Source organism: Halichoeres trimaculatus, unplaced genomic scaffold (assembly GCF_033239565.1).
Source record: "Halichoeres trimaculatus isolate MK-OKI-2021-1 unplaced genomic scaffold, fHalTri1.1 fHalTri1_scaffold_22, whole genome shotgun sequence".
NCBI classification, from domain to species: domain Eukaryota; kingdom Metazoa; phylum Chordata; class Actinopteri; order Labriformes; family Labridae; genus Halichoeres; species Halichoeres trimaculatus.
In genome coordinates this window covers 20901848-20926198 of record NW_027437200.1, presented here as the reverse complement: position 1 = coordinate 20926198, position 24351 = coordinate 20901848, and the positions used below count along the sequence as shown (strand labels likewise).

At 37.7% G+C, this 24351-nt stretch overlaps 1 protein-coding gene across 1 annotated transcript in view; it reads right to left on the bottom strand.

Annotated features, from left to right (window-relative positions):
* Positions 1–24351, bottom strand: part of actn3b (actinin alpha 3b) — a 41432-nt gene that overhangs the window by 9375 nt on the left and 7706 nt on the right. Inside the window, exons 2-7 of the mRNA XM_074699394.1 lie at positions 6760–6874; positions 4042–4161; positions 3262–3348; positions 1878–1965; positions 1309–1387; positions 729–810 (exon numbers count right to left, since the gene is read on the bottom strand). Coding sequence (XP_074555495.1) covers positions 729–810; positions 1309–1387; positions 1878–1965; positions 3262–3348; positions 4042–4161; positions 6760–6874 — 571 coding nt within the window. The remainder of the gene's footprint in view (positions 1–728; positions 811–1308; positions 1388–1877; positions 1966–3261; positions 3349–4041; positions 4162–6759; positions 6875–24351) is intronic.

The following is a 24351-nucleotide window of genomic DNA, read 5'->3' as shown; positions in this document are numbered from 1 at the left end:
TTGATGATTCTGGAATGTTCGATGATTCCGGTTTGTTCAATAATTCCAGAATGTTTGGTGTTTACAGAATGTTCTATGATTCCGGATTGTTCAATGATTCCATATATTTCGATTATTCCGGATTGTACGATGATTCCAGAATGCTTTATGATTCCAGAATGTCTGATGTTTCCGGATTGTTCGATAATTCCGGAACGTTTGGTGATTGCACGATGTTCGATGATTCCGGATTGTTCAATAATAACTGAATGTTCAATGAACCCAGAATTTTCGGTGATTACAGAATGTTTGAGGATTCTGGAATGTTCAATAATTCCGGAATGTTCGATGATTCCGGAATTTTCGGTTATTACAGAATGTTCGATGATTCCGGAATGTTTGGTGATTACAGAATGTTTGAGGATTCTGGAATGTTCAATAATTCCGGAATGTTCGATGATTCCGGAATTTTTCGGTTATTACAGAATGTTCAATGATTCCGGAATGTTTGGTATTTACAGAATTTTCAAGATTCCAGAGTGTTCTGTGATTTTGGATTGTTCAATTATTCCGGAATGTTTGGTGTTTGCAGAATGTTCTATGATTCCGTATTGTTCGATGATTCCAGATATTTCGATGATTCCGTATTGTTGTTCGATTCCGGATTGTTCGATGACGATGAACTTCCTGTGTAAATCATTTCAGACATTTTTTTTATTTTGTGTCATGATCCACTTTTCCAGCCTCACCTTCAGCATCAAGCATCTTGGGGATGTCCAGGAACTTCTCGGCCACCTCGAAGGCGGTGTTCAGGTTACCAATGGGGTCGTCCTGCAGACACAAACGTTAACTTTAAGATTTAATGTGTCCACTTTGGTTAAAACCATAAAAACAAAGAGGAATGAAGCACAGAAAAGATCTGTGCCCTGTTTTAAATCAGTGTTTTGAAGAGGTACAGGCTTTGGCAGCGGAACAGCGTGTGGATCTATTCTGTTTCCTTCCTGCATTGTGATTTGATTGAGTGTCAACATTTTTTGGAAGGAGAAGCTTTCCTCTTTGACCGCTGAGAAAAGAAACAGAGCTCTGCAGAGAACACAGTGTTTTCTATTTTGATAAATGGAGAAATTAAAATGTGTGGTGAGAAATATCAATAGGGATGTAGACATAAACAGGATGACAAACACACTGTTGTGTTGGAAATGTGAGCTACCAGCTTAAAACTAACTTCATAACTTACATTTGACAATAAGATACAAAATGTTCAAACACTTTTTAGTCAAGCAGAAAAAAGGATGAAAGGAAATGAAGATGGGAGGAAGGACAGAGCACCTTTCTCAGTTTGGAGTAGTCAATGAGGTCAGGTCTGTGTCTGTGGATGAGGGCGCACAGAGCCAGGCCGTCCTTCCAACTGAGCCACCGCAAGAGAAAGAGGAAAAAAGGAGGGAAACAGTGTGAGAAAAGAAGTACAGAGGAAAAACGGGTAGATTAAAGAGAGGAAACGATGCAGAAAATGAAAAGTTTCCAGATCTTGATCCTGCCACAAAAACATCCTGACACATTTCCCCCATATCGCCCCCTAATGGAGATTTTCTTTTTGTTTAAAAGCAGAGTTCGTTGTTGTTTTCACAGCACGTAACAGTGCAGAAAACTTAACACTCATCATCTTGTATCAAGAGACACCTGAGGCACAGGTGAGTTTTTATTCACAAATCTGTAATGATGGGACAAAGATGTCTGGCGCCACCTAGTGGCTGCTATTTTACAGAAATCACTAAAAGAAATGAATAAAAATCAAATGTAGCCCTCTTTGGAAAGTGTTTGGACACCCCTGGTTTAAGAGGAGGAAAATTAAAGGTGCAGTTTCCCTTCAAGGCCACAGTCTGGCGTTGTAGACCCACCTGATGTGGAAGTTCTGCACGTTGACATTCCTGTAGGGGGCAGTCTTCCTCTGGCACCACAGCAGCAGACCCTCCTTTGCAGAGGTCTCTGAAAAAAGAAAAGACACACATTAGACTCTTTAATTCAGGCTTTATTACTCAATAATGAACCCAAAAGGAAGACAGGATCTTTAATCCTTGATTGTGGATTGAATGGATCACAGAGATCCTGATGATGAGGAGTCTGAACTATTTGTCAGAGGAAGTCAAGCTGTGATACACCAGGAGCAATAAAAGAGGAGTTAAGAGGATGACTTGAAGGTGAAGATGTGTGAGGGCGGACGGGGTAAACAAGGTCTCTGTCTCAGTGAACAGGATTTATCGTCAGCTGATCAGAAGCTGACGACACGAGGTGCAGATAAAGTTCAGAGAAGTTGGTTTGATGAAGTTAATCACAGGAGATTTATTCTGTTCTTTTAAACATGAATCAAATGTGGGTCAGTAAATCTGAGTCTGCTGACATAAGACTATAACACAGGGGCGGCGTCATGGGTGGGCCCAAGGATCCCAGGCCCACCCATGACTTTTCTTATAATTTTTACATTTTTAAATAAAAAAAAATCCTCCTGTTTTTACGACATAACTATCTCATAAAAACAGGAACTTATTTATTTTAGATGACTCGCTGCTGCATGTTTTGCTAATGCTAATCAGAAGTGCGGGGTCAATACAGGTAAGGTGGGCTTTTTAATGTGTTTTAGTTAACAGTTTCATGTTTCTCCATTGAGAAATTTGGTAGGAAAGAGGTGTGCTCTCCCCGCCAGAGGTTTGGCGTTCCACATGCACCGGTGGAAAAACAGGAAGTTCCCCGAAAACGTTACACTGTTTACTATGAGTTTAATAAAATAAACATAAGTTTAATAAAATAACAAATTACTTTGAGCCTGTGAGTGAAGTACTCAAAGGGTGCTGCTTTCCCCACCCCAGGCTTTGCCCTTCCACTTCAGCAAAGTCCCGCCCCCTTGATTTTGATTGGTCGTTTAGAAAGAGGGGCTCTTGTTGTGTGTGTGTACCAAAAGTTGATCTACTTTTAACAAAAAGTGCTCAGGTGTCATAGAGCGCTGTTTAAGGATGTTGATCTACCCATGTTAGGCTTTGTCATTCCACATAAGCACGTGGAAGAGCAGGGGACTCCAAAATTTAGAGTTATACTGCCAAATTAAACTTACTGCTTACTCAAATTATCAATATTTTTCATGAGAATGGTCCCGTCTCATACATCCTTGCAAACAACACACCCTGTATATGCTATTTTTAACGTAGCATTTATAAAGCTAATGGTTGAGTTAACTGGAGATGGAAGAGGATGTGATCAGGGTTGCGTTTATCGACACAAAACACGAACCTTCCACAGAGATGTCCTGGATGGCGAAACGCAGGATGATGGTCCAGATCATACCGAGAGTCATCTTCACATTGCCGTCAACGATTTCTGTAAGAGCACACACAAACACACACACACACGATGTGAATATAAACACAGCTTATACATCCAGCCTGTTTAAGGTCAAAAGTTCAGCGCCTGGAAACGCCGCGGCCTGAGAAACTTCTCCCATTGACACTGATTGAATTTCACACTTCTCGAAGGCTCTGGCTGCAATTAAAGCCATGAAAATTAAAGTTGCCGAGCGTTCCCCAAACTGCTTTTGAAGATCTGTGATTTCAGCAACTTTTTCATGAACTCCCAGTCGGAGCTGTTTTCATTCCCGCTGAGCGTTTAACCTCAGAGAGTCTGAATGAATGTCCTCCGTTTATCACTTCAGCTCGCATGAAATGGTCGACTCTTTTCACCATTTCCACGTCTCAGCCCCGCTCCTCTGGTTTCTTTAGAGCCGAAATGACTGAATAAATGTTTTAAACGAGCTATCTAACATTTGAATTATACATGAAGGCGGAAAAAGTGTTTAAATATGCTGATTAAATGCAACAGAGCTTCAGTTATGCAGATTTTGACCACTAATAGTGACTGGATTGAAAGTGAAAGCAGCCGTTTCCTCAGCCGCACACACCATCTGCCGCTCAGGAACAGGTGTGTTCATCATACGTGACCTTGGTTTGCACACAAAAGAGAAAAGAAAGCAGCAGAGGGAGGATAAGAGAAGAGGAAGGAAAGCAGGAGCCTCACCCTCAGCACCAATAGACACCAGTTTGACTCCCTTGCTGCAGATGAAGTCCAGAGCTTTGTTCACGTTGGCGATTTTGTGGAAACGCATCTTGCCTTTGTCGGGTTTGGGCAGCCTCTCACCTGGAGAGCGGAGGGAAAGATGATCAGCTCAGACAGACAATAATCACACGATAAAGTCTCTGAAATGTTGAGTTAATCATAAAACATGTTACATACAATCAGCTGTTTTAACCCTTTAAATTGAATTTAACGAGGGTTTTACAGTTTTTCTGTGTCAACAACATTTAGTTGAGTTTATACTGTAAGTGAATAAAATGTAATTGGTCCCTGAGTCTGGATATTTCTGGGCATAATTAAACAGAAACAGGTAAAAATTTCACACAATGTGACGTTGATGTACTGTGTTGTAATATATTAATAATTCAAGTAGGCCATCTAGTGTCTCAAAGTGGTTATAGCAATAGTTTAAGTTGTTTGGAACCTTTCCGTAGTTATGAAGTCAGCCATGAGCCTTTCATTAGCCTGTTCGCTTTTGACATTTGAAATTCTCAGTATTCTAAAGCTGAAGTTAAACTGATGTATGCTAACTGCTAGCATATCAATGCAGTTTCCCATATACTTTAGCATCAAGCTTGTGCTATTTTGTTATTTTGGTAAATAAGGTGATTTATACCATTTGGAATGTGCTGAATATGAATCTCCTGAGAGAGAGTAATGTACATTTCTTTATGAAGTCAGTTTTTCAGCAAAACTTCAAGCTGAAAATCCTGAATCAGAGTTTTCTTGGGAAACGTTATCTAACTGCTAAGCTAAGATAGCTGCAGCACACTAGTTGAGTTGAAACATTTCTTATCGATTCTCAACAGGAACCGGTTTTTGATTCCCATCCCTTATCAATTGCTGCAACAAAATACTTTAACCTTCAGCAACATTCAATAGTTAGTGCTGAAAATTCATTAAATTGTAAGTAGTAGTTGTCTTTATCATTCTCTAGTTTTCTGTGAACATGAAATATGTTTCCAAATCAAAGTCTTGGGGGTTAAAAAAATCCTGATAGAGCCAAAACTGATCAGACATTGTTATGGTGTTTCAACTGCTAGCTTAGCGCACCTCTCAAAAAAGCCCTAAGTTTATCAGTAAAGACAAATCTGAAGGGTTTATTTTTACATTTTAATATAAGACTTGTTCCTGAGTTGCCAGTTAGCACGGTCACTCTTTACTCCAAAACACCGGTTGCTCTAAAAACATCATGAGTCTACGATGGGTTTCCTGTTTAGACTGGTCACGAAACAAGAGCTTAAAGTTTTATTTCAGAGTTTACAGAACGATCACTCGTCTGAATGAACGTAGCTAAATGTCACATATAGTACTAAAACTTATACACATCTTTTTAATGACGTAGGGTGTAAAAAGGTGTATTAAGAGTATTAGGGAGGCATCGCTGGATTGGGTATCAGTGGGAAAGGATCGGTCCAAACTTGGCTCCAAGGCTAAAATGCTAACTTTGATAGGAGCAGTTTTTCCTCAGATCACCTGGATCAAATCATTCAGGAACAAAATCTACTTTATCTTCACAATAAAGACAAAAAAAGGAATACAATTTAATTCACAGTTAAAACCCAGTGAATGATTGTCAAAACAAGTTTTTTTTAATATATGAAATTGTTTATGTGATGTCTGAGTTTTCATTTTTGATAAATTCGGAAAAATTAAAATAAAATTGAAATTTCAGGAATGTGCAAGTTTTAAAATTTTTTGGATTTATTGAATTAAAATGTTTATAAATTTAAAAATTTTGAAAAAAAAAATTGAAAAATTAAAAATTTGGAAAAAAAATTTAAACCTTTTTTAAAATTTGGAAAAAAAATTTAAGCCTTTTTTAAAATTTGGAAAGTTAGAAAAAGAAAAAAAATGAAATTCCAAAAAAAAAAAAAAAATGTAAAAAAAAAAAAAAATAGACATTTCAAACTTTTGAAAAGTGTCAAAAATGGGATTGAAATTTTTGAAAAAGCATATATAAATAATTTTGAAATTTTAAAAATTTGCAAAAAATAAAAAAAACAACTACTTTGGAATATTAAAAAAATGCAAAAAAAAAAATCCAAAATGGAACATTAAAAAATTTACAAAAAAAAGAATAATTCTTGATAGAATACTTGATTTTGATAATATATTTTTTTAATTTTCCTCAACTTTACATCAGGTGGCCATAGAAAATCAGACTCTCCTTTACACTGAAGCGTTTGTTCCAGCTTTATTGTAGCTCTTAGTGTTTCACTTCCCTGCTTTTAAAGTCTGTTTTTATTGTTTTTGTCAAGAAATGTGTTACCTTGGCAACAAGATTCAACTACTAACTGAGACTTAAGGATGACGCTTGTGTTGGTCAAGGTTAAAATCTTCGTTTATGTCAGTAAGTGTTGGTTGATTCCTGATAAGATAAGTCATACTTTATTAAGATAAGTCATACTTTATTAATCCCCGGAGGGAAATTCAAGATTTTTCATGACAACAGCCAAAAGATGAGGATGAGAATCTTTTTCTACTTCTTTTGTTCAGGTTTCATGTCAATCACAACCCGGCGCTGGTCTTTAGTGCTGCTTTTTTTAACTTGATGATAAAATGAGTATAACAATACGACCAGGATTACAAAATATTTTCCCAATTTCCCAAAAGATGGCAAATTCATTATCATCATGTGTGTGTGTGGTGAAGAAGCACCTGAAATGACCTCCAGCAGCAGCATGAGTTTGAGGCCATTTCTGAAATCCTCTTCAATGTTCTCGATCTGTGTCCCGGCCTTCCTCAAGTGGGAGTTACACCAAGCTGTGAAGGTCTGCGAGGAAGATACAGAGAGAGGAAGAGGAGGGTCAAACAATGTCACCTGTCCGACTGTACGACACTCACACACACTGACAGCGACCTGCAACACACGCTACAGACCATCATGTAACTCACAGAGAAAGAGAATATGCACACGCTGCGTGATGTTTCCCTTCAGAGGACGGTGAAGAAAGTGCTGAACAAGCCTCAACCGTCCTCTTCAATTCATGACCTTGTTACTGACAGCAAAGCACACACACACACACACACACACATTTATATCAGGGTGAAGGCTACAGATAACTCTGCGGTCTTTCAGCAAAAAGAAATGGATTCATTGATCTTTCATTTGTAAATTTCTTTCGTCACCATTTTTCCCACCTTTCAAGATGTCAGAATAAAAACACGACATTTAGCTTCTTACAGCAACAACATGATGACGACTTTTTTAAAACAAACGCTTTGAGAAACTCTTCTTCTGTGATTCAGCTTTTTCCCTATTTGAGGTCGCCACAGACAGGGATACAGAAGTTAAAAAGAAAAAAGGAAAGAAATGATCCCATAAGTACGATCCTGAATTAGTTAATAAGAAGGAAAATGAAGCAGAGGGTAACGGCGGTAAAAAAACTTTTTTTAAACTCTGTGTTACTGAAATTGTCGACATTTTTGTGCAGTGTTTTGAACATAATAGACAAAGATCAATCAAAATTTGGAAAAAGGCTAAAAAAATAATGGATGAAGCGTCAAAAGTGGCTCAACCGAACACATACAAAATCATTCGTACAGCAAAAAATGACTTATTTCAACGTTTTTTTATAACATTAAGAAAAATAGCCTTTTTACTGCAAAACACAGTGAAAGAAATTAGAAAGTATGTTTTTTTTTTTTATTTAAATCCTTCATTTCAGTCTTTGTTTATAAGCTGGGTTAGAAAAAAGTTACCTCTCTTCTCCAGCAGGGGGCGAATGTTTTTCTTCAACTATCAGGTGACTTGGTGTCAAGTCCCCAGAGTAAACCCTAAAAACTGACACATATGTGATCTGCATTTTCGGGAAAATATGTTTTCTGATAGAGTCAGTAGATATCATCAGTCAACTTTTCTTTTTACATGGTCTTGTGTTACAAAAAACAAAACAACAATTAGAAAAAATCAGAAATATAAAAAAATGCAACTTGAATCAAATCAGCGCCCCAAATATCATAAAAGAAACCAAATTGTTCACATCTGAACTCAAACTTTTCCTCAAACTAACTTTGGTGCTGACTGCAGTGACACTTGTGGCCAGAGTTGGTAATGCTTTCCAGAAAAAAAAAACTCCATTTCCCATGAGCACTATCACCCACTGTCACAAAAATGTGATTCTTGCTAAAAAAAAAAAAAAAAAAAAAAACAGAGAGCAGATCTTCTTTTTAACACTACAAGCGGTCCTCGAGTTACGAACGGGTTCCGTTTCTACGATGGGTGGTAACCCGAAATTCTGTGTAAGTCGTATTTTAACCCTAAATATCCCTAACTCTTTAAATAACTATCCAAATACAGATATTTTACTTCATATTCATGGGAAAACAGTACAGATAATTAAAATAGACATTTCAGTTAAAACAATCTACACTATGGCACTGATGACTGCGTAGCTGTGCATTCACATGCACTCCGCATCAAAAACCAGTACGAACAGAGCAGCATAACTTCTAAACCATCTCTATTTTCTTACGTACGTATATTTATTGGCGTCGTAAAGTCAAAACAATGTAAATCAAGAATGTCCTGTGCTTTTCTTTACCTAATGCAACTTTACCCAGCATGCAAAGTGACAAACTAATGTATTTATTCATAGTTACGCAAAACATTGTTTAAAACACGACAACAAGCTAATTTTGTAAACTCAGTTCTAGCGTAGCATGGTAACAGAATACATGTAGCGCGACACAGCATGATGCCGTAAGATGTGTTCGCAACGTGTAACATTAGCTATGTTACTTTGGCTAACGCTAACATCACCTCATTCTTCTTATAGCTAAACTTTGCCAGATAGCGTAGTATCGACATATGGACTTTTACGTGACGTAAATAGATTTGTGTTCTCTTGGGATAATCCCACCAAACCCTGGAAATTAGCATTCAGAAACACCAGATTTTGGCGTCGATAATCTCATTTATATAAAAGTGACACATTTTTAACATTTGAAGGATCTCTAATTTAGACGAACATGACCTTATTTCTAAAATTACGCCTGTTTTTTTGAAGATTGTCTCTTCAATTGCTGATCTCTGACTCCAGAAAGCGAACCGATCATTAGCTGATGCCTCTGTGTGTGTAACATGCAGAAAACACACACTGGTGGACACGGCTCTCAGCCTCTGAGTGTTGGCTCTTGGTCTGTCTCTCTGGAAAACTGCCTAATGGCGTTGGCTAGTGCAGATGGAGGACGACCCCCAAAGCCTCCATCAGGCCACTCAATCAATCAGTGGACGGTGTTTTCAGAGGCTTTCAGGCTGTTTAGCTTCAAACGTGAACACGGGATGTGTGAGAGTGAGCGACTGCTGCTGCTGCTGCTGCTGCTGCAGCGCCGTAACTCAGTCAGGGTCTGAGGGTGTGTGGGTGGAGAAGCAGAGTAAGTACATGAGCTGAATAACTAACTACAGATGACGGCGTGGGTGGAGAGAGAAAGACAGAGTGAGAGAAAGAGGGTTTGTGCTCAGCAGGTGAGAGCATAAATTACCGTTTCAGCCGAGTGCATTAAAGGAGCCAGGAATCAAAACGTACATGCTCCTGTACGGCGAGTGGGCGTGTCTGTGTCTGTCGTCTGCGCTCGAGTGTGACTGCAGATCCACGTGTGGACGGGGACAGAGAGGGAGCAGCAGAAACATGACAGAGACCAGAGGCTCAGTGCAGAGGGAATCGACCAGTCTCTGCATGAATTTGAGGATTATCTGATAATCTGATCGTGACCTTGTTCCAACTTCTCTGTTTTACAGGATCACTGATGAAATTCTGTGAGATGAGCAGAAGTAGCATTTTGTTTTTGCTTCTCAACTGTTCCCAAGTTTTTCATAAATGTGGACAATCTGAGAAATTATAGAATCATAATCTGCTGATGGATGCTCGTCAAACAACACTTAAAAAAAACATCATTAGATCAAGTCGTTGGGAAGCAGAGAAGAACATCATCTGCAAAACATGGCTATTTTTAAGAATTCTGACTCTTTTCCAGACTTCGTAGATTAACGATAATTCCAAGAATACTTAAAGAATTCTGACATTGTTTTTCAAGATACCAAGATTAAAGTCAGATATCTGGCTTTGGGTCCAGATTTCCACTTTTTCTAATTCAAAAACAATGTCTTTTTTTAATTTATTTCTTATTTCTAAAGTTTGCATATTAACATCAGTGTTCCGAGATTTTTTTTTTTTTTTAGAATATTGAGATTACAGACACTATCTGTTTTTTTTTCTGAATTCAGTGTTTAAAGTCAGAAATCTGGCTTTAATCTCAGATTTCTGATATTTCTCTAAATTCTTTATTTCTCAGATTTATAACAATATCCTCAGATTTATTGCTCAACACTTGCTTTAAAATTTCAGAGCTTCAGCTTTTAACATAATTTAATTTTTTTTGTCTGAATTCCAGCAATAACATGAAACGTAATGTTTAAATCTCACTTTAATCTTACTCTCAGTATTTTCAGTATTCTGACTCTAATCCAAGTCTTTTTCTAATTTCTGATTAGAAATTTGTAGATTTCATCTCAAGATTTTGGATTTCATTTCAGTTTTATCTTTTCTCAGAAAACAACTTGATTCTCAGAAATCTGACAGCATAAAGAAACCAATATCAAAGTCTTTTTTTTTCCATCAGAGATTTTTTTTCAGAATTTAACGATGTATGATAGAACTGTGACCATGTCCAGCATCGCAAAATTAAAGCAGCAACAGAATCAAAATCAAAATTAAAAATCAAAATTAAAACCCTGAAAAAACAAAATGTGAAAAACGAAACAAAAAAACAAATCAAAAAAAAAAAATCTAAACAAAATCTAAATCTAAAAAAAACCAAAACCAAATAAGTAAATTAATTAAAAAAAAAACTGTTTTTTTTAATTTTACAATACTATGAGTCTTATATTTTAGTCTTGCTTATCCCCCTTTCTGTTGTTGTTGTTGTTGTTATTTTTTTTATTTCATTTTTTTGTTTTTGTTTTTCCACCTTTGATCTCAATTTTTTTAAGCCCGTCTCAGAATTTTTGCTGTAATCTCAGAGTTACAACTTGTTTCAAAACTCTGAAAAAATGAAGTCTTACTGTAATCCTAGAAAAAAAAAAGTTCAATTTTATTGTCATTTTTTTCATTTTTTTATTTATTTATTTTTATATTTATTCATTTATTTATTTTTGGGGGGAGGGGGATTTTTTTCAGTTTTATTTTTTACTTTAGGAATTCCAACTCTGATTTCAGGATGTTCTTTTTTGTCAGAATTCTGATAAAAATATGAATTTTAGATATTTTTCCCTTTTTTCGTCACTGAACAATACTTTTTAAAGAAGTTATTTTTAGCTATTCACTTGTTTTAAGTGTTAATAATATTAATATTCGTTACTTACTCTCACCTGGAATCTAAAAACTTTTTAAAACAAGCAAAATAAAGTTAAAACTGTAATTTTGTTTCACTAGGCTAACTAAAAGTCAATGAACTGTGTGAAACCACAGTTTGATTGAAAGGGAGTTCAAAGACCACAGAGGAGAGGAATAAGGGAGGGGTGCAGAAAGAGAAAGAGGGAGGCAGTGAAGAGGAGAAGTGAGAGGAGTGACAGGAATGCCCAGGCCCCGGTGTAATTTGATGTACGGGTCTGGAGAGGAGAAGAAGCCGCCTGTCCAACCAGCCGGGGTCCCAGCAGGTGCTCGTCTCCTCTGCCATGCATGACCAAATTTAGACAGACTCCTAATCCAGCGCACACGGGCCGCTGGGCCAAGGCGGAGAGAGGGGAGAGCTGGGAAGATGAGTGAGAAGGAGCAGGGAGAAGGAGGAGAAGGAGGAGAGCGAGGGTCTAAGGAGGGGAGAGGAGGGGTGGGGGCTAATTTAGGTAGAGGAGGGGGTGGGGGGAGGCTAAATTGAGTTGCTATGGGACACCAGCGAACAGCTGAGACGGCAGGATTCCTGAGGTGAACTGTAAGAGTCCAAGACGGAGCGGGAGACCGAGGGGGGAGACCGAGGGGGGAGTAAGGAAGGGATTGGAGAATATGAGGTGCATTAAATAATAACTGGAGAAAGTGTGGGGAAGATGAGAGGGCTGAAGCTTGGCCAACATCAAAGAGGGCTGATGTGAGCTAAACAGGCTGTGGTAGAAATAAAGGATCAGCTAATAAAGCTAAATATACAAACAAGAGCCGGATTCATTAAATCTAAAGTGTTTAACCCAGCGCCGCAGGATCATAAAACAATTATCTGACAGAGCCGTGGAAGCTATTATTACCTCCCTCTAAAGCTTTATTATCTCATCCTGTGGGTTTGTTTTAATGCCTGTGGTGGGAGTCCACCAGCATGAAGTCACCGCCCCCCCACCTGTTGGTCTGGCCCGGCTCAGCTCGGCCTTTTTACAGGTCCTTCCTGTAAAATGAGGTCACGCTGGTCCAGCTGAATGCCTGTCATGACTGAATCCAGCCCCCCACCTCACCCCTGCTACACCACCACCACCACCAGCACCGCCGCCGCTCTCAAGGGGAATCATGGCTGCTGACCCTCAATACAGCTGACACACACATACACACACTTTCCCACAAACAGGCGCACACACAGAGCGCTTAATAATGTCTGTGGGCTCGGCTGTCCGTCAAAGAGCTAATGCAACCAGAGCTGAGTGGAGTTACAGCCGCTGGCCACCAGGGGGAAACCACGAGCTACAGCCATCAAAGAGAACAGGTACATAAGATCCAGATGTGAAAAGCACAGCTAGGTACTTCTTTATTTAAGCTAACATACTTCCAAACAAATGTTAGCTTAAAAAAAGTTAGCCGTGTAAGCAAAACGTGCAAAATACAGTGGAGCTGTTCAGCAGTTTTAAAGGAGCAATAACATAAGATACCGTCAAAACAAAAATATAAATTTCCACTAACGAACTAGCTAAGCTAATAAAACAAGCTAGTTAAATTTCAACTAACCAATTAGCTGCGACACAAGATTTGTCTAAACCAAAATTTTGAGTTTGGTCAAACCAAGTAGCTACAACATAAGACCATGACTAGACAAAAATTTATGCTAGGGCTAACCAATGAGTCTGATAGTACAACAACACCCCCAACAAGCTAGCCAAAACACGTTCCGTTCAACACAGCCAAATTTAGGCCCGAGTCTGAACGTAAACTATGTCAAACTGGTTCACAGTGAGGCTAAAGTAAGCAGAGATAGCATCAGGTTAATGTTTGACATCTGTAGTCCCTGCTTGTTTAGATCCAGGTAGTTAAGCAATAAGTGGCGCTACAGCCCCATGACCAACACAATGAGCATATAAAAATAAAAGCAACAATATTTTGTTAAACTGGCAAGAAATTGCAGGCCTAGCTAGCCTTTTTTTATTAATACTTTTTTAAATTAATTAATTTATTTATTTATTTATTTTTTTTTTTTATGTTTTATAATTTTCTTTGAATGCAGAGACAATGGGTTTTGTTACGGAAAAAAAAAAAAACAGAAAAAAGAGAACATTGTACATTTTGAGTTTATATCATTGTATTTCATTTGATTGTGTCTCCAATAAAATATTAATTAAAAAAAAAAAAAGATGAAATTATGGGTGTTATTGTCCTCAGAGTTCAACGGCCAACAAACCAAAACTTCTGCGGAAACATGTTTACCCAAAAAGCAGAGTGTTAGCATTTTATACACACAGAGATAACAGATGATTATTTAGTTACGTCTTTTCATTCTAAAGAATCTGCAAATTAATTATTTAAAGGGATACACTGACCCAAATTTAGTCAAACAGTAAGATCCGATACTGATAATGAAGGACTTATCTGTTTAACTCAGTTCTATGCCCTTCTCTGTTTACAACTAGGGTTGCACTGTCAGGTATCAATTTCGATATACCCTCATATTAAAGAACAGAGAACGTTAGAAGTATTCCTGGTATTGGATCATGTCAGTATTATTATCAAGATTTAAAAAGTTGAATCAATAAATCCCTAATTTGTGATAATGCACAATTACAACCTGAAAAAATTATATGACTAGGGCTGGACTTCTTCTAGTTTTAAAGTGCCACAGCTGTGAACACAGGTGTATAAAATGAAAAATGACTTTGAGGTGAAACTTTAACCTTATTAGTCTGAAATGATGTGGATTCTCTGTCCAGGCTTTGCTGCGCTACAGTTGGACGAGTCTCTGTGGGATTTCATTGTTTCTAACCTGTGATATAACTCCTGCCAGTGCGTAGGCACAAAGTGGCCTCCTGTGGTCTCGCTGTCTCGTTGTATTATTACAGGTAAGTACCTCCAGCCCTCTGCGGTGCCAGTACAACACATTCCTCACACAATACACACTTCAGTGACCTTCTTATTAGCCCAGAGGGAGTCGTCCTGTGCTCAGCTCCTCCGTCTAAGACCAGCCTTTGACACAGAAATAAAACTTCAGACTTTACACTTCAGCTAATGAGGACAAGATAATCAAATAAAGCAGCAGGACCAACTTCATTTACACCTAACCTCTCTGCAGTTTTTCCCTCACTGGTGTCCGGTTCTTTGCCATGGAGGAGGCTTTGATTTAATTACACCAGTCTCCAGTAGCTGATTTGGCTAATTAGCACCCTCAATCAGAGACGGATGGTCTAATTATGGAAATAAGCTGCTGGAGAGTTTGTCTGGAAGAAATCTTGCTTTCAGATCTGGCCTGCACGTATCCATCCAAAATCCTCCAATACTTCTGTTCAGCTGTATGCCCTAATATCACAAGGTGTGTTTTTTACACCTGTGGAAACAAAGAATGAGAAATCGAGACATCACAAATCTGCAAGGTAACGGTTATTTTGTGCATTTCATGTGTGATAATAATCCGAGGTTTGATTTCTTTGATTCTTTTATTTCTTTTTCAAAATAAACTTTGAAGAAATAAAAATAAAGGTTATTATTATCCTAATCATGTAACAAATTTTCAGTAAGTATCTCTGAAATTGATCATAACAGGTTTTTGGAAAAAAAAAGAGATTGTAACAGTTACCGTTTTTTTTTTTTTACCGTAAACAGTCGTTACTGTAAAATGACCGTTTTTTTTGGCGCAGGCTTGACCACTTTAGAATTATAACCTTTTATTATCTGGAGATTATCTTTTTTTTTATCATTTTGTACATCTTCTAGTCTTACCTTCCTGCTGTTTTGAAATTTTTAGCTGTCGTCTTTCACATGTCTCTTTCATTGTCCTTAATCGTTCTTGTTTGTAAAGCAGTTATGCTAACCCTGTTTTACAGTATTGCACTACATAAGTCAAATTTTTTATACACATTATCAGATGAAATATTTAGAAAATATTTCTAAAATTTTAAGGGGCTAAGCAGGATTTTTTTGTGGGAAGAAATTAAGAGTGTGTTTCTAAAACCGTTATTTTGCCGTTAAATATTACCACTGTAAAATGACCGTTTTTAGGGTTGGCATTTTTAAAGATATTTTTTTTCTCTTTGATTCTCATTAATTTTTTTCTATCACTTTGTAGATCTTTTACTCTCACCTCACAGATTTTTTCAAGTTTTTAATCATTGCCTTTATTTTATTTTTCACTCTTATTTGAAAAGAACTTTGTAGCCTGGCTGTCATAGTGTGCTAGATAAATATTGTCTTTTAATTTTTATGTATTATTATAATTTTTATGTATTTATTTTTTCCTTATTTTTTTTATTTTATTTTTATTTATTTATTTATTTATTTATTTTAATATTATCATGGTCATCATTATTATTATTATTATCATTATTGTTGTTGTTGTTGTTGTTATTATTATTATTAAGGACATCTCAGGGAACTATCTCTGAAATTTGGGGTTAGTTTGCAGTTTTTTGTAGTGAAAAAAATGTTTATTTTCATTTTACAGTGTTTACAATAAGGGATCATGACCATACAACAACTGCGAAACTCCCATAAAACTACAATCATGTAACTAAAAGTATAAAAAGCCTTTATGTTCTGTTTATTGCCATTTCAAGCTCTAACAAAATCTTTTTATCCTAAATTTCAACTTGAAACAGAAAGTTTTCAAATTATCCTCCATCCTACAGCATTTCTAGCTCTTTAAGCTTTTTTTTTTGTCTTTTTTCCATTAAACACTATTTTACAGTAATACACTGTAAAATCAAATTTCAGTATGTTACAAAAAAGGTTTATCATGAATATAATAGGGCCAGATTGAGTATAAAAAGTATAGTCTTAGTTTGCTTTATGAAGCCTGAATCATCACAGCTGAGTATCTGAGTATCTTCCTCTAATGGACAGAGACAGGTCCCTTTTATTGCATCTTTTAAAATTAGGTCCATAACCTCATTCTTTCAAACCCTGTTAGTTTAAAATCAGATGTCCTGATGGAGGTTTTATCCTCCTCTTCTCACTGTAATGTCACTTCTCTGTATTTGAGAATCAGAATTAGAGGAAATACTTGTCAGAAGAAAGTAACTCGGCACTCTCAACAGGATTTCCTTACCTCACCTTACTTCACTACCTCATGATTCCTCACGGTGGCGCTACCAGCATCAATCCAGCCCCTTTCTTTAAGGCTCATTTGTATTCTGCAGTTATTATTAAGCACTAAAACCTAATCAATCTATAGTCCCATAACTGCTGTAATAGCAGATAACAGGGGGCAGTGTATGTGATCCTGTTGTATTGTTAGAATAATAATAAGGATGTAATTACTCGTCAATGTGCCCTGTCTTAATTTAACTCAGGTATTTATGTCTCACTGCCCGGGTAAAAATAGTCCCTCTGCAAGGTTGACATGGCTGACTCCATCTCCACCTGTCCACTACAGCCACCTCGGTCACACACACACCTGTTCAGAAGTCATGTCCCAGACTCTGACACACACACACACACACACACACACACACACACACACATACACACGCGCGGGCTCATGCCACATTAACAAGTAACAGCCAGCTCGTGTGCATCCACTGCTTCCAACATTAATAGAAACACATAAAATCACAGAGCTCTTTGTGCTAAAGGTCACTGAGTCACTCAACTTTATCATCAAGCTCTCGCTTATCATCACACACACACATACACACACACACACACACATATCAGACTGAATACAGCAGAATTTGGCAGTTCTGGCCAAGACAAGATGAAATAATATAAGTGAGCGCTTTTTTCCAGAACCTGAAGCCACAAAGTAATAAAATAAAGCCAGGATTAGACTCTGAACCGCTGCCAGGAAATGTGCACCGCTCCACCACAATAAAAGGAGCCATAACTGTCAACACACCACGGGTCAGGAGATATTAAAAACACCGAACCACAAGACCTGACGGTTTTATGACATTTCCTCCAAAGATATTGGATGTTTTTAAACCACAAGAATCTTTTTATTAGAGAATTTAGATAAACATGCTGTAAGCAACAAGAGCAGAGGATAAGGGCAGCTGAAGACTTGTTTTAAAACATTATTTAAGAGCTAGCGTCCAACTTCTGTAATTATAGTCAGATTTCTGGTTTGAAACTCAATAAGTTTCAACTTAATAGTTCATAAATATCGGAGAATTTGAAGTACAATAAGTTATCTAACTTAAAATTCAAAATTTAGATCATATCAAAGGCATATGCTAAGTAGGAAGCTAGACTCTAAAGATCAAAGTCTGAATTAAGAGATAAAAGCTACAATTAAGGGAACAAAGCAAAAACAAGGGATCACAGCCAGAATTCAGAGATCAAAGACAGACTTTAGAGATAAGAGTAAAAATTAGGAGATCAAAGCTTAAATTTAGAAATCAAAGGAAGATTTAGAGATAAGAGTAAGAATTTAGAGATCAAAGGCAGCGTTTAGAGATAAGAGTAGAAATTTTATGATTGCAGCTTACATTTAGAGATCGAAGACAGACTCTTGAGATAAGAGTAAAAATTCAGAGATCAAAGCTAAAATTTAGAGATCATAGGAAAATTTGAAGATAAGAGTAAGAATTTAGAGATCAAAGGCAGACTCTAGAGGTAAAACTAAAAAATTTAGAGATTGGGGGTAGACTTTAGAGATAAGAGTCAAAATTCAGAGATCAAAGCTTAAATTTAGCGATCAAAGGCAGACTTTAGAGATAAGAGCAAAAATGTTATGATTGCAGCTTACATTTAGAGATCAAAGGCAGACTTTAGAGATAAGAGTCAAAATTTAGAGATTAAAGGTACACTTAAGAGATAAGAGTCAAATTTAGAGACCAATACAAAAACTGAGATTTAATACCACAATCTAGATCAAAGCCAGAATCCGGACCTTATTCTGAACCTTTAGGACTGAACCTAAAATTTAAAGATTGAGGCCAGAATTCAGAAAGCAAAGCCAAAATCTAGAGATCAAAGAAAAATTTCAGAGAACAAAGGCAGAGTTTAGAGATTAAAGTCAAAATTTTGTGATAAAAGCAAATATTTCACTATCAGTGGCAGAATTCAGAGAACAAAGCTAAGATTTAGAGATCAAAGCCAGAATTGAGAGATAAGACCTAGAATCAAAAGATCAGACTCAGATTTACTTGAAAATACATTTCTTCAAATCTAAAACAAAAAGTTCTTAGATCAAAATTAGAGTTGGAGAATTATTTTCTCAAAATTTAGGGAGACTCTTTTTTTATCTGCTATCAAAATCACGATAAAAAGTGAAATAAAAGTAATTCTTTTAGTTCTTTCCAAATATGAAAGAATAAAAAATTATTTGTCTCCAATCATCTTTTGTTGGTATTAGAAAGAAGTTAACCTGAATTTCTTTTCCCACATTTTTCTTCTATCTTTAACACATAACACTGTTTTTTTTTGACTGTTTACTCATGTTTTCCTTCCTGTTTTTGTCATTATATTCTTCTAACTGTCAGATATGAGCAGCTTCGAACATGACAAGTGACAAGTGTGCTGCTTTTCCTCGTATAACTCATTCATAGAGTCAGCGCTGATCATGTTTTTTTAGTATAACTTACAGGGAGTGACACGTGATGGGTTTTTCATCGTGATCAGACGCTTTTAAAGTGCAGTGAAGAGTAAAAGCTCCCAGGCTGTAAGAAACTCAGCTTCATCTGTCAGCAGACTGAGCGGAGAGAAAGAGCATCATTTGCTCGTCTGTCAGCGCTGATGGAGTGAAAAACCTCCTCAGCTGAGATCTGCTCCTCTCTTTTTACTGAAACCTGCAAATCTGAAACTGAAAAACCTAACATCCAAGCATCAGAGGCCTCCGCTGAGAGGAAGGTGTCAGAAACAGACGTCAAGAACGCTTCACGTCAGAAAAGAAGCGTCTCTGAAACTGCTGACACCAAGTCACTTCTCCATCAGAGCTGTGACAAGCTAACGCAGAGACAAACTCAGCTCTAACACTTCTGACAGATTCAACACATGCAGCGAGAGAACAAACAACACTTTAACCAACACGTGTTATCCCCGAGGATGTGCCGATGATGAGAAATAAAAGTGTTTACAGCACAGCCTCTGCTCTAAATGTGAAGTCCTTGAAATGTTAAACTCTGTTTTCAAAAATCAAAGTGAAACCACGAGACGTCGAGGTGCTGAGGTTTGATTTCCTGCGTCACGTTTGTTTTTCTCGCCTGACATCACATTCTTGCGTCAGACTTCTCTTGTAAACAACAATCGCACCGGGTTTCGACAGCCGATGAAGTGACAGCACCGAGTGGAGAGAGGAGTTACAACACCCAACAGGTGTAGCCGACATTTAAGAGACACCCCCACCCCCATCCCCACCCCCACCCCTCCTCTTCCCTCTCCTTGTGGGCTTTAAATACCCCCCTCTCTTTAACAGACCTGGAGCCCTGAACTTGGGTGCCACTGGGACGATTTGGGACAATGACGTAAGAGCCGGGAGCTGACCCCATCACACACACACAAACACACACCTCTTACAGGTCAACCCAAACCCTCCTGAACCAAGGACTCACCTCTAGTCCCCCCAGAGTGTCCAAACAACAAACAAAGGAGTGCTTCGAGTAACCCACCAACCCACAAATAGACATGATGAGACTATAAGATGACAAAATCATGCTAAACTGCCTCTACACAGTTAATCATAATGCAAATCCAACTGTAATAATGCTAACTTTTGTATGCCTGTAAGCTTTATAATTTGGCATGATTTCCGATTAATCGAATATTAACCGATTATTAATCGATTATGAAAATAATCGCATACTTTATGTGACTTTTTATCTACTCTTTTTAGAACTAATCTTGGTGCTTTAATGTCGTAAAACTATCACAACATTAGCCTTCTGGAAGCTGTTTGCTAACAGGATGGGCATTTTAACATTTATGCTAATCCATGGTACCCAGGAAGTATTAACTGGGTGCCTCGACCTCCGTGCAGAGTGGTTGTAGACTTATGTTATACTATTTTGACAAAGTTTGTAATACTAGGCTCAAGTAAGAAAGAGTTAAAGGGATAATGAAAGGACCAAGAAAAAGTAAAACTAGCATACTTGTGTAAGATTCAGAATCTAGGTAAAATTCTAGAGACTAACACTTGTCACAAAGTCGAAGTCAAAAAATTATTTAAAATACAAAACAAAACTAACATGAAGTGCAAACTTTGCTAGGTGAAACTAGCACAACATAAGCCCACAAAAATTCTTCATAAAGAATTATTGGATTCATTGTACATCAACTAGTATTCAAATATTCAAAAACAATGACTCATCACTGCTTGCTAACCACCTATAAAAACAATACAAGAAGAAGTAGAAGACAAAAGCATTAAAGTTTTGGCAAAACTGGCGTTGTTTACAAATAGCCATGCACCCAGCTGAAAGGGTAGTAACTATTTGATTAATCAACAAATTTGGAGAAGGTGAATATTCACTTAATCGTCAAATTTGGGGGTGGTGATTATTTGATTAATCGTCAAATTTGGGGGTGGTGATTATTTGATTAATCGTCAAATTTGGGGGTGGTGATTATTTGATTAATCGTCAAATTTAGGGGTGGTGATTATTTGATTAATCATCAAATTTGGGGTTGGTGATTATTTGATTAATAATCAAATTTGGGGGTGGTGATTATTCGATTAATCGGCAAATTTGGGGGTGGTGATTATTTGATTAATCGTCAAATTTGGGGGTGGTGAATATTCGATTAATCGTCAAATTTGGGGGTGGTGATTATTTGATTAATCGTCAAATTTGGGGGTGGTGAATATTTGATTAATCGTCAAATTTGGAAGTGGTGATTAATTGATTAATCGTCAAATTTGGAGGTGGTGATTATCTGATTAATCATCAAATTTGGGGGTGGTGATTATTTGATTAATCGGCAAATTTGGGGTTGGTGATTATTTGATTAATCGTCAAATTTAGGGGTGGTGATTATTTGATTAATCATCAAATTTGGGGGTGGTGATTATTCAATTAATCATCAAATTTGGGGTTGGTGATTATTTGATTAATCGTCAAATTTGGAGGTGGTGATTATTCGACTAATCGGCAAATTTGGAGGTGGTGATTATACGATTAATCAACAAATTTGGAGGTGGTGATTATACGGTTAATCATCAACTTTAAGGGCAGTGACTACTCAATTGATTAATCAGTGAATATTTTTTTATATTTATAAATTTTTGTTTGGTCACATGACTATCTAGCACACAGAGCGATGAGCAGAACTCAAGCAAAGTTAGCATGCTAACATTATCAAAATGACAAAAACAACAAACTTGACGTCTGCTGGACAGTAACATGAAGAAGTGCAGTGCAAAACTTCAAAGTTTGACATGGTTTGCCAACAGCTAAGACAGGAAAGAGCAGATTTTGGCAATTGCATCCGAAGGGGCTAACGCTAATGATGATAAAGACAGCGCTAAAGGTGAACAAAGCTACATTAAACAGCAAAAGTGTAGTAACAGAGGCTCGGGTGACTTGGACCTGTTTCAAAGGCTTTTATTTACAGAAAATGGCCAAACAATTAAAAAATATAAGTCCACAGAAGCACAACATGAAGACCCAGAGACTGAGCTAGCTAGATTGTCTTTGTTAGTACTGGTTAAAGCTAAAGTTCAAGTGAATGAATCAATCCCACACATCAATTTAACAGCCTCTCTTTCCTCCTCTCCTCTATGAAGGATTTACAGCTAATATCCCACAGACCCTGCTGACAACAGGGCCACTACCGGCCTCCAGGGCACGGCCCGAGTCCAAACCCCATGGATTTATGTCACTGTAGAGGGGATAAAAAGCCTAGGACACCTCTTCTAGTCAGAGTGTGTGTGTGTATGTGTGCCAGATGCCAGAGATAAAGTGTGGGCTCAGGGGATTTCAGCTGGTGAGGGAACAGGTGGAGCAGGTGATCAGAGTCAACAGAAACACTGAGGGAACGATGCTAATGTTTGAGAGATCGGAAGGAGAGTTTTGTGCAAACAGGACATGTGATTAGGATTCTGTTTACACATCACCTGCAGCGTCTCAGTACCTCTGTGAAGACACCTTATTTTGTTTCACGGCACACAATCCCACCACGCAAGATAAACACAACCGCTGTCAGTCCTGCACTACATCATCTCCAACCCAAGCGCTTTGTTTTCTGCCCACAGCCGAACAAAACGAGCCAACGCACGGCTAACCTGGTTCAGTCAGTCACTCGTCTCGACATGACCATCTGTCTGCGGCGGCGTATTAATTGCTTCGGCTCAGCGCGAGGAAACATTTGGGCCTGTTCTGCTCAATTATGCTGCCTTACATTGTTTTCCACTGCCACATGGTTCCAGGTTGCAGTGCAAGTAGAATGATGATGCCTGTCAGCAAAACCTGCCACAACACCTTAATGATGAGCTCTCAGTGTGTATGTGTGTGTGTGTGTGTGAGCTTGTGCAAACAACACAACCACCAAAAGAGGCTGGAGAGCAGAAAACAGAGACTAATCTGGAAACCAGTTTAGATTTAGAGGAATAAACAATACATTTGGCAAATTTTGGGGGTAGATAGATAGATAGATGGATTGATAGAATGACAGAAATGGCATTTGAGGGGTGGTCTGAGACTATTTCCTGGAGATCTTAAAGGTACAGTGAGTAGAAATGATGATATTTTGTGATACCTAACTGCCAGATTCTAGACTGAAATGCTACCATGCTAACCCACACATCAATGAAGCTACATTCGCCTTCGAGGTCAAGAGACGTTTGTCAAGTTTTCATCATCAGTAACAAACTCTACAGATTTCTCCAAGTGCTTTTAGCTGAATGCTAAAATTAGCAGCTATCATACCCAAATGATAACGCTAACATGCTAATGTTGAAAAGAACGTAATGTTGAGAACATGTTCACCGTCACACATCACACATACAACGCTACCCATGCTGGCATCCAGTGACTAGCGCTAGCACTTCTTTCAATTTACCGTAGAGTCGTTCAACGCAACATTTTTTTGCTAGTTTTAATTAGCTTGTTAACAAAAGGCCCTTACAAGGTTAATTTTTTTCGTACCCCAAAAACAATGTCCAGGGATGCCGGTATGGCCTTGTGGCCTGTGGCTAATTCACCACGTCACCATCCAATCTTTTCGTTTTCTGCTCTATCCACCAAACAAAATAGTCCAGGGTCCTTGGTTATTTCCATGAATAATGGTGTGAACCTAGTCTAAATGACGCCATCCATTGGTATCTGAAAAAGACCAATGAAGCCCCAATATGGCAGTCATCCTATTGAAATGCTAGTCAGTTGTGTATCTTAGGTTAAACTTAGCTACGACCAATGTACCAATGTTTTTATGTAAATTTAAGTACAGATACATAATCAATCAAAGTATCTGGATAATAACCAAAGAAAAATCCCAGGTAGAAGAATATAATCATTTTCTTCCAACAACAAACACAAGCTTTTACCTTAAAAATGAAGGTCTTTAACCTAAACTGTCATCACAAAGCAGCACAGTCACTTAGCTTTAGTTTCTGTAGCTACAAAGAAGTCTCTTCTCCAGATATTCCAAATAAGACTTCCTCAACTGTTTCATCAACTGTCCCGTACAGAAGTCGCGCTGCCATCGCTTAGTTTTGTGTGATCTCTGGTTTCTGTTCATATTTTCTTTTGTAGGCCCAGTAAAATTTTCAACCAGGTGTAACAAAAACCATGCTTAAGTTTAGGTCAGCTTTTTGCTCTAAGTCTTATGTAAGGTTATACTCAGCCTGTGGTAAACTGCTACGATGTGCTAACTTGATGAACGAACCAATCACACCCTTGGGTATGCTAACTCTTAGCATCAATACGGTAAGATACATGCTTCTTAGTCCAAAACTGATTTTGCACGAGGCTGTAAACAAGTC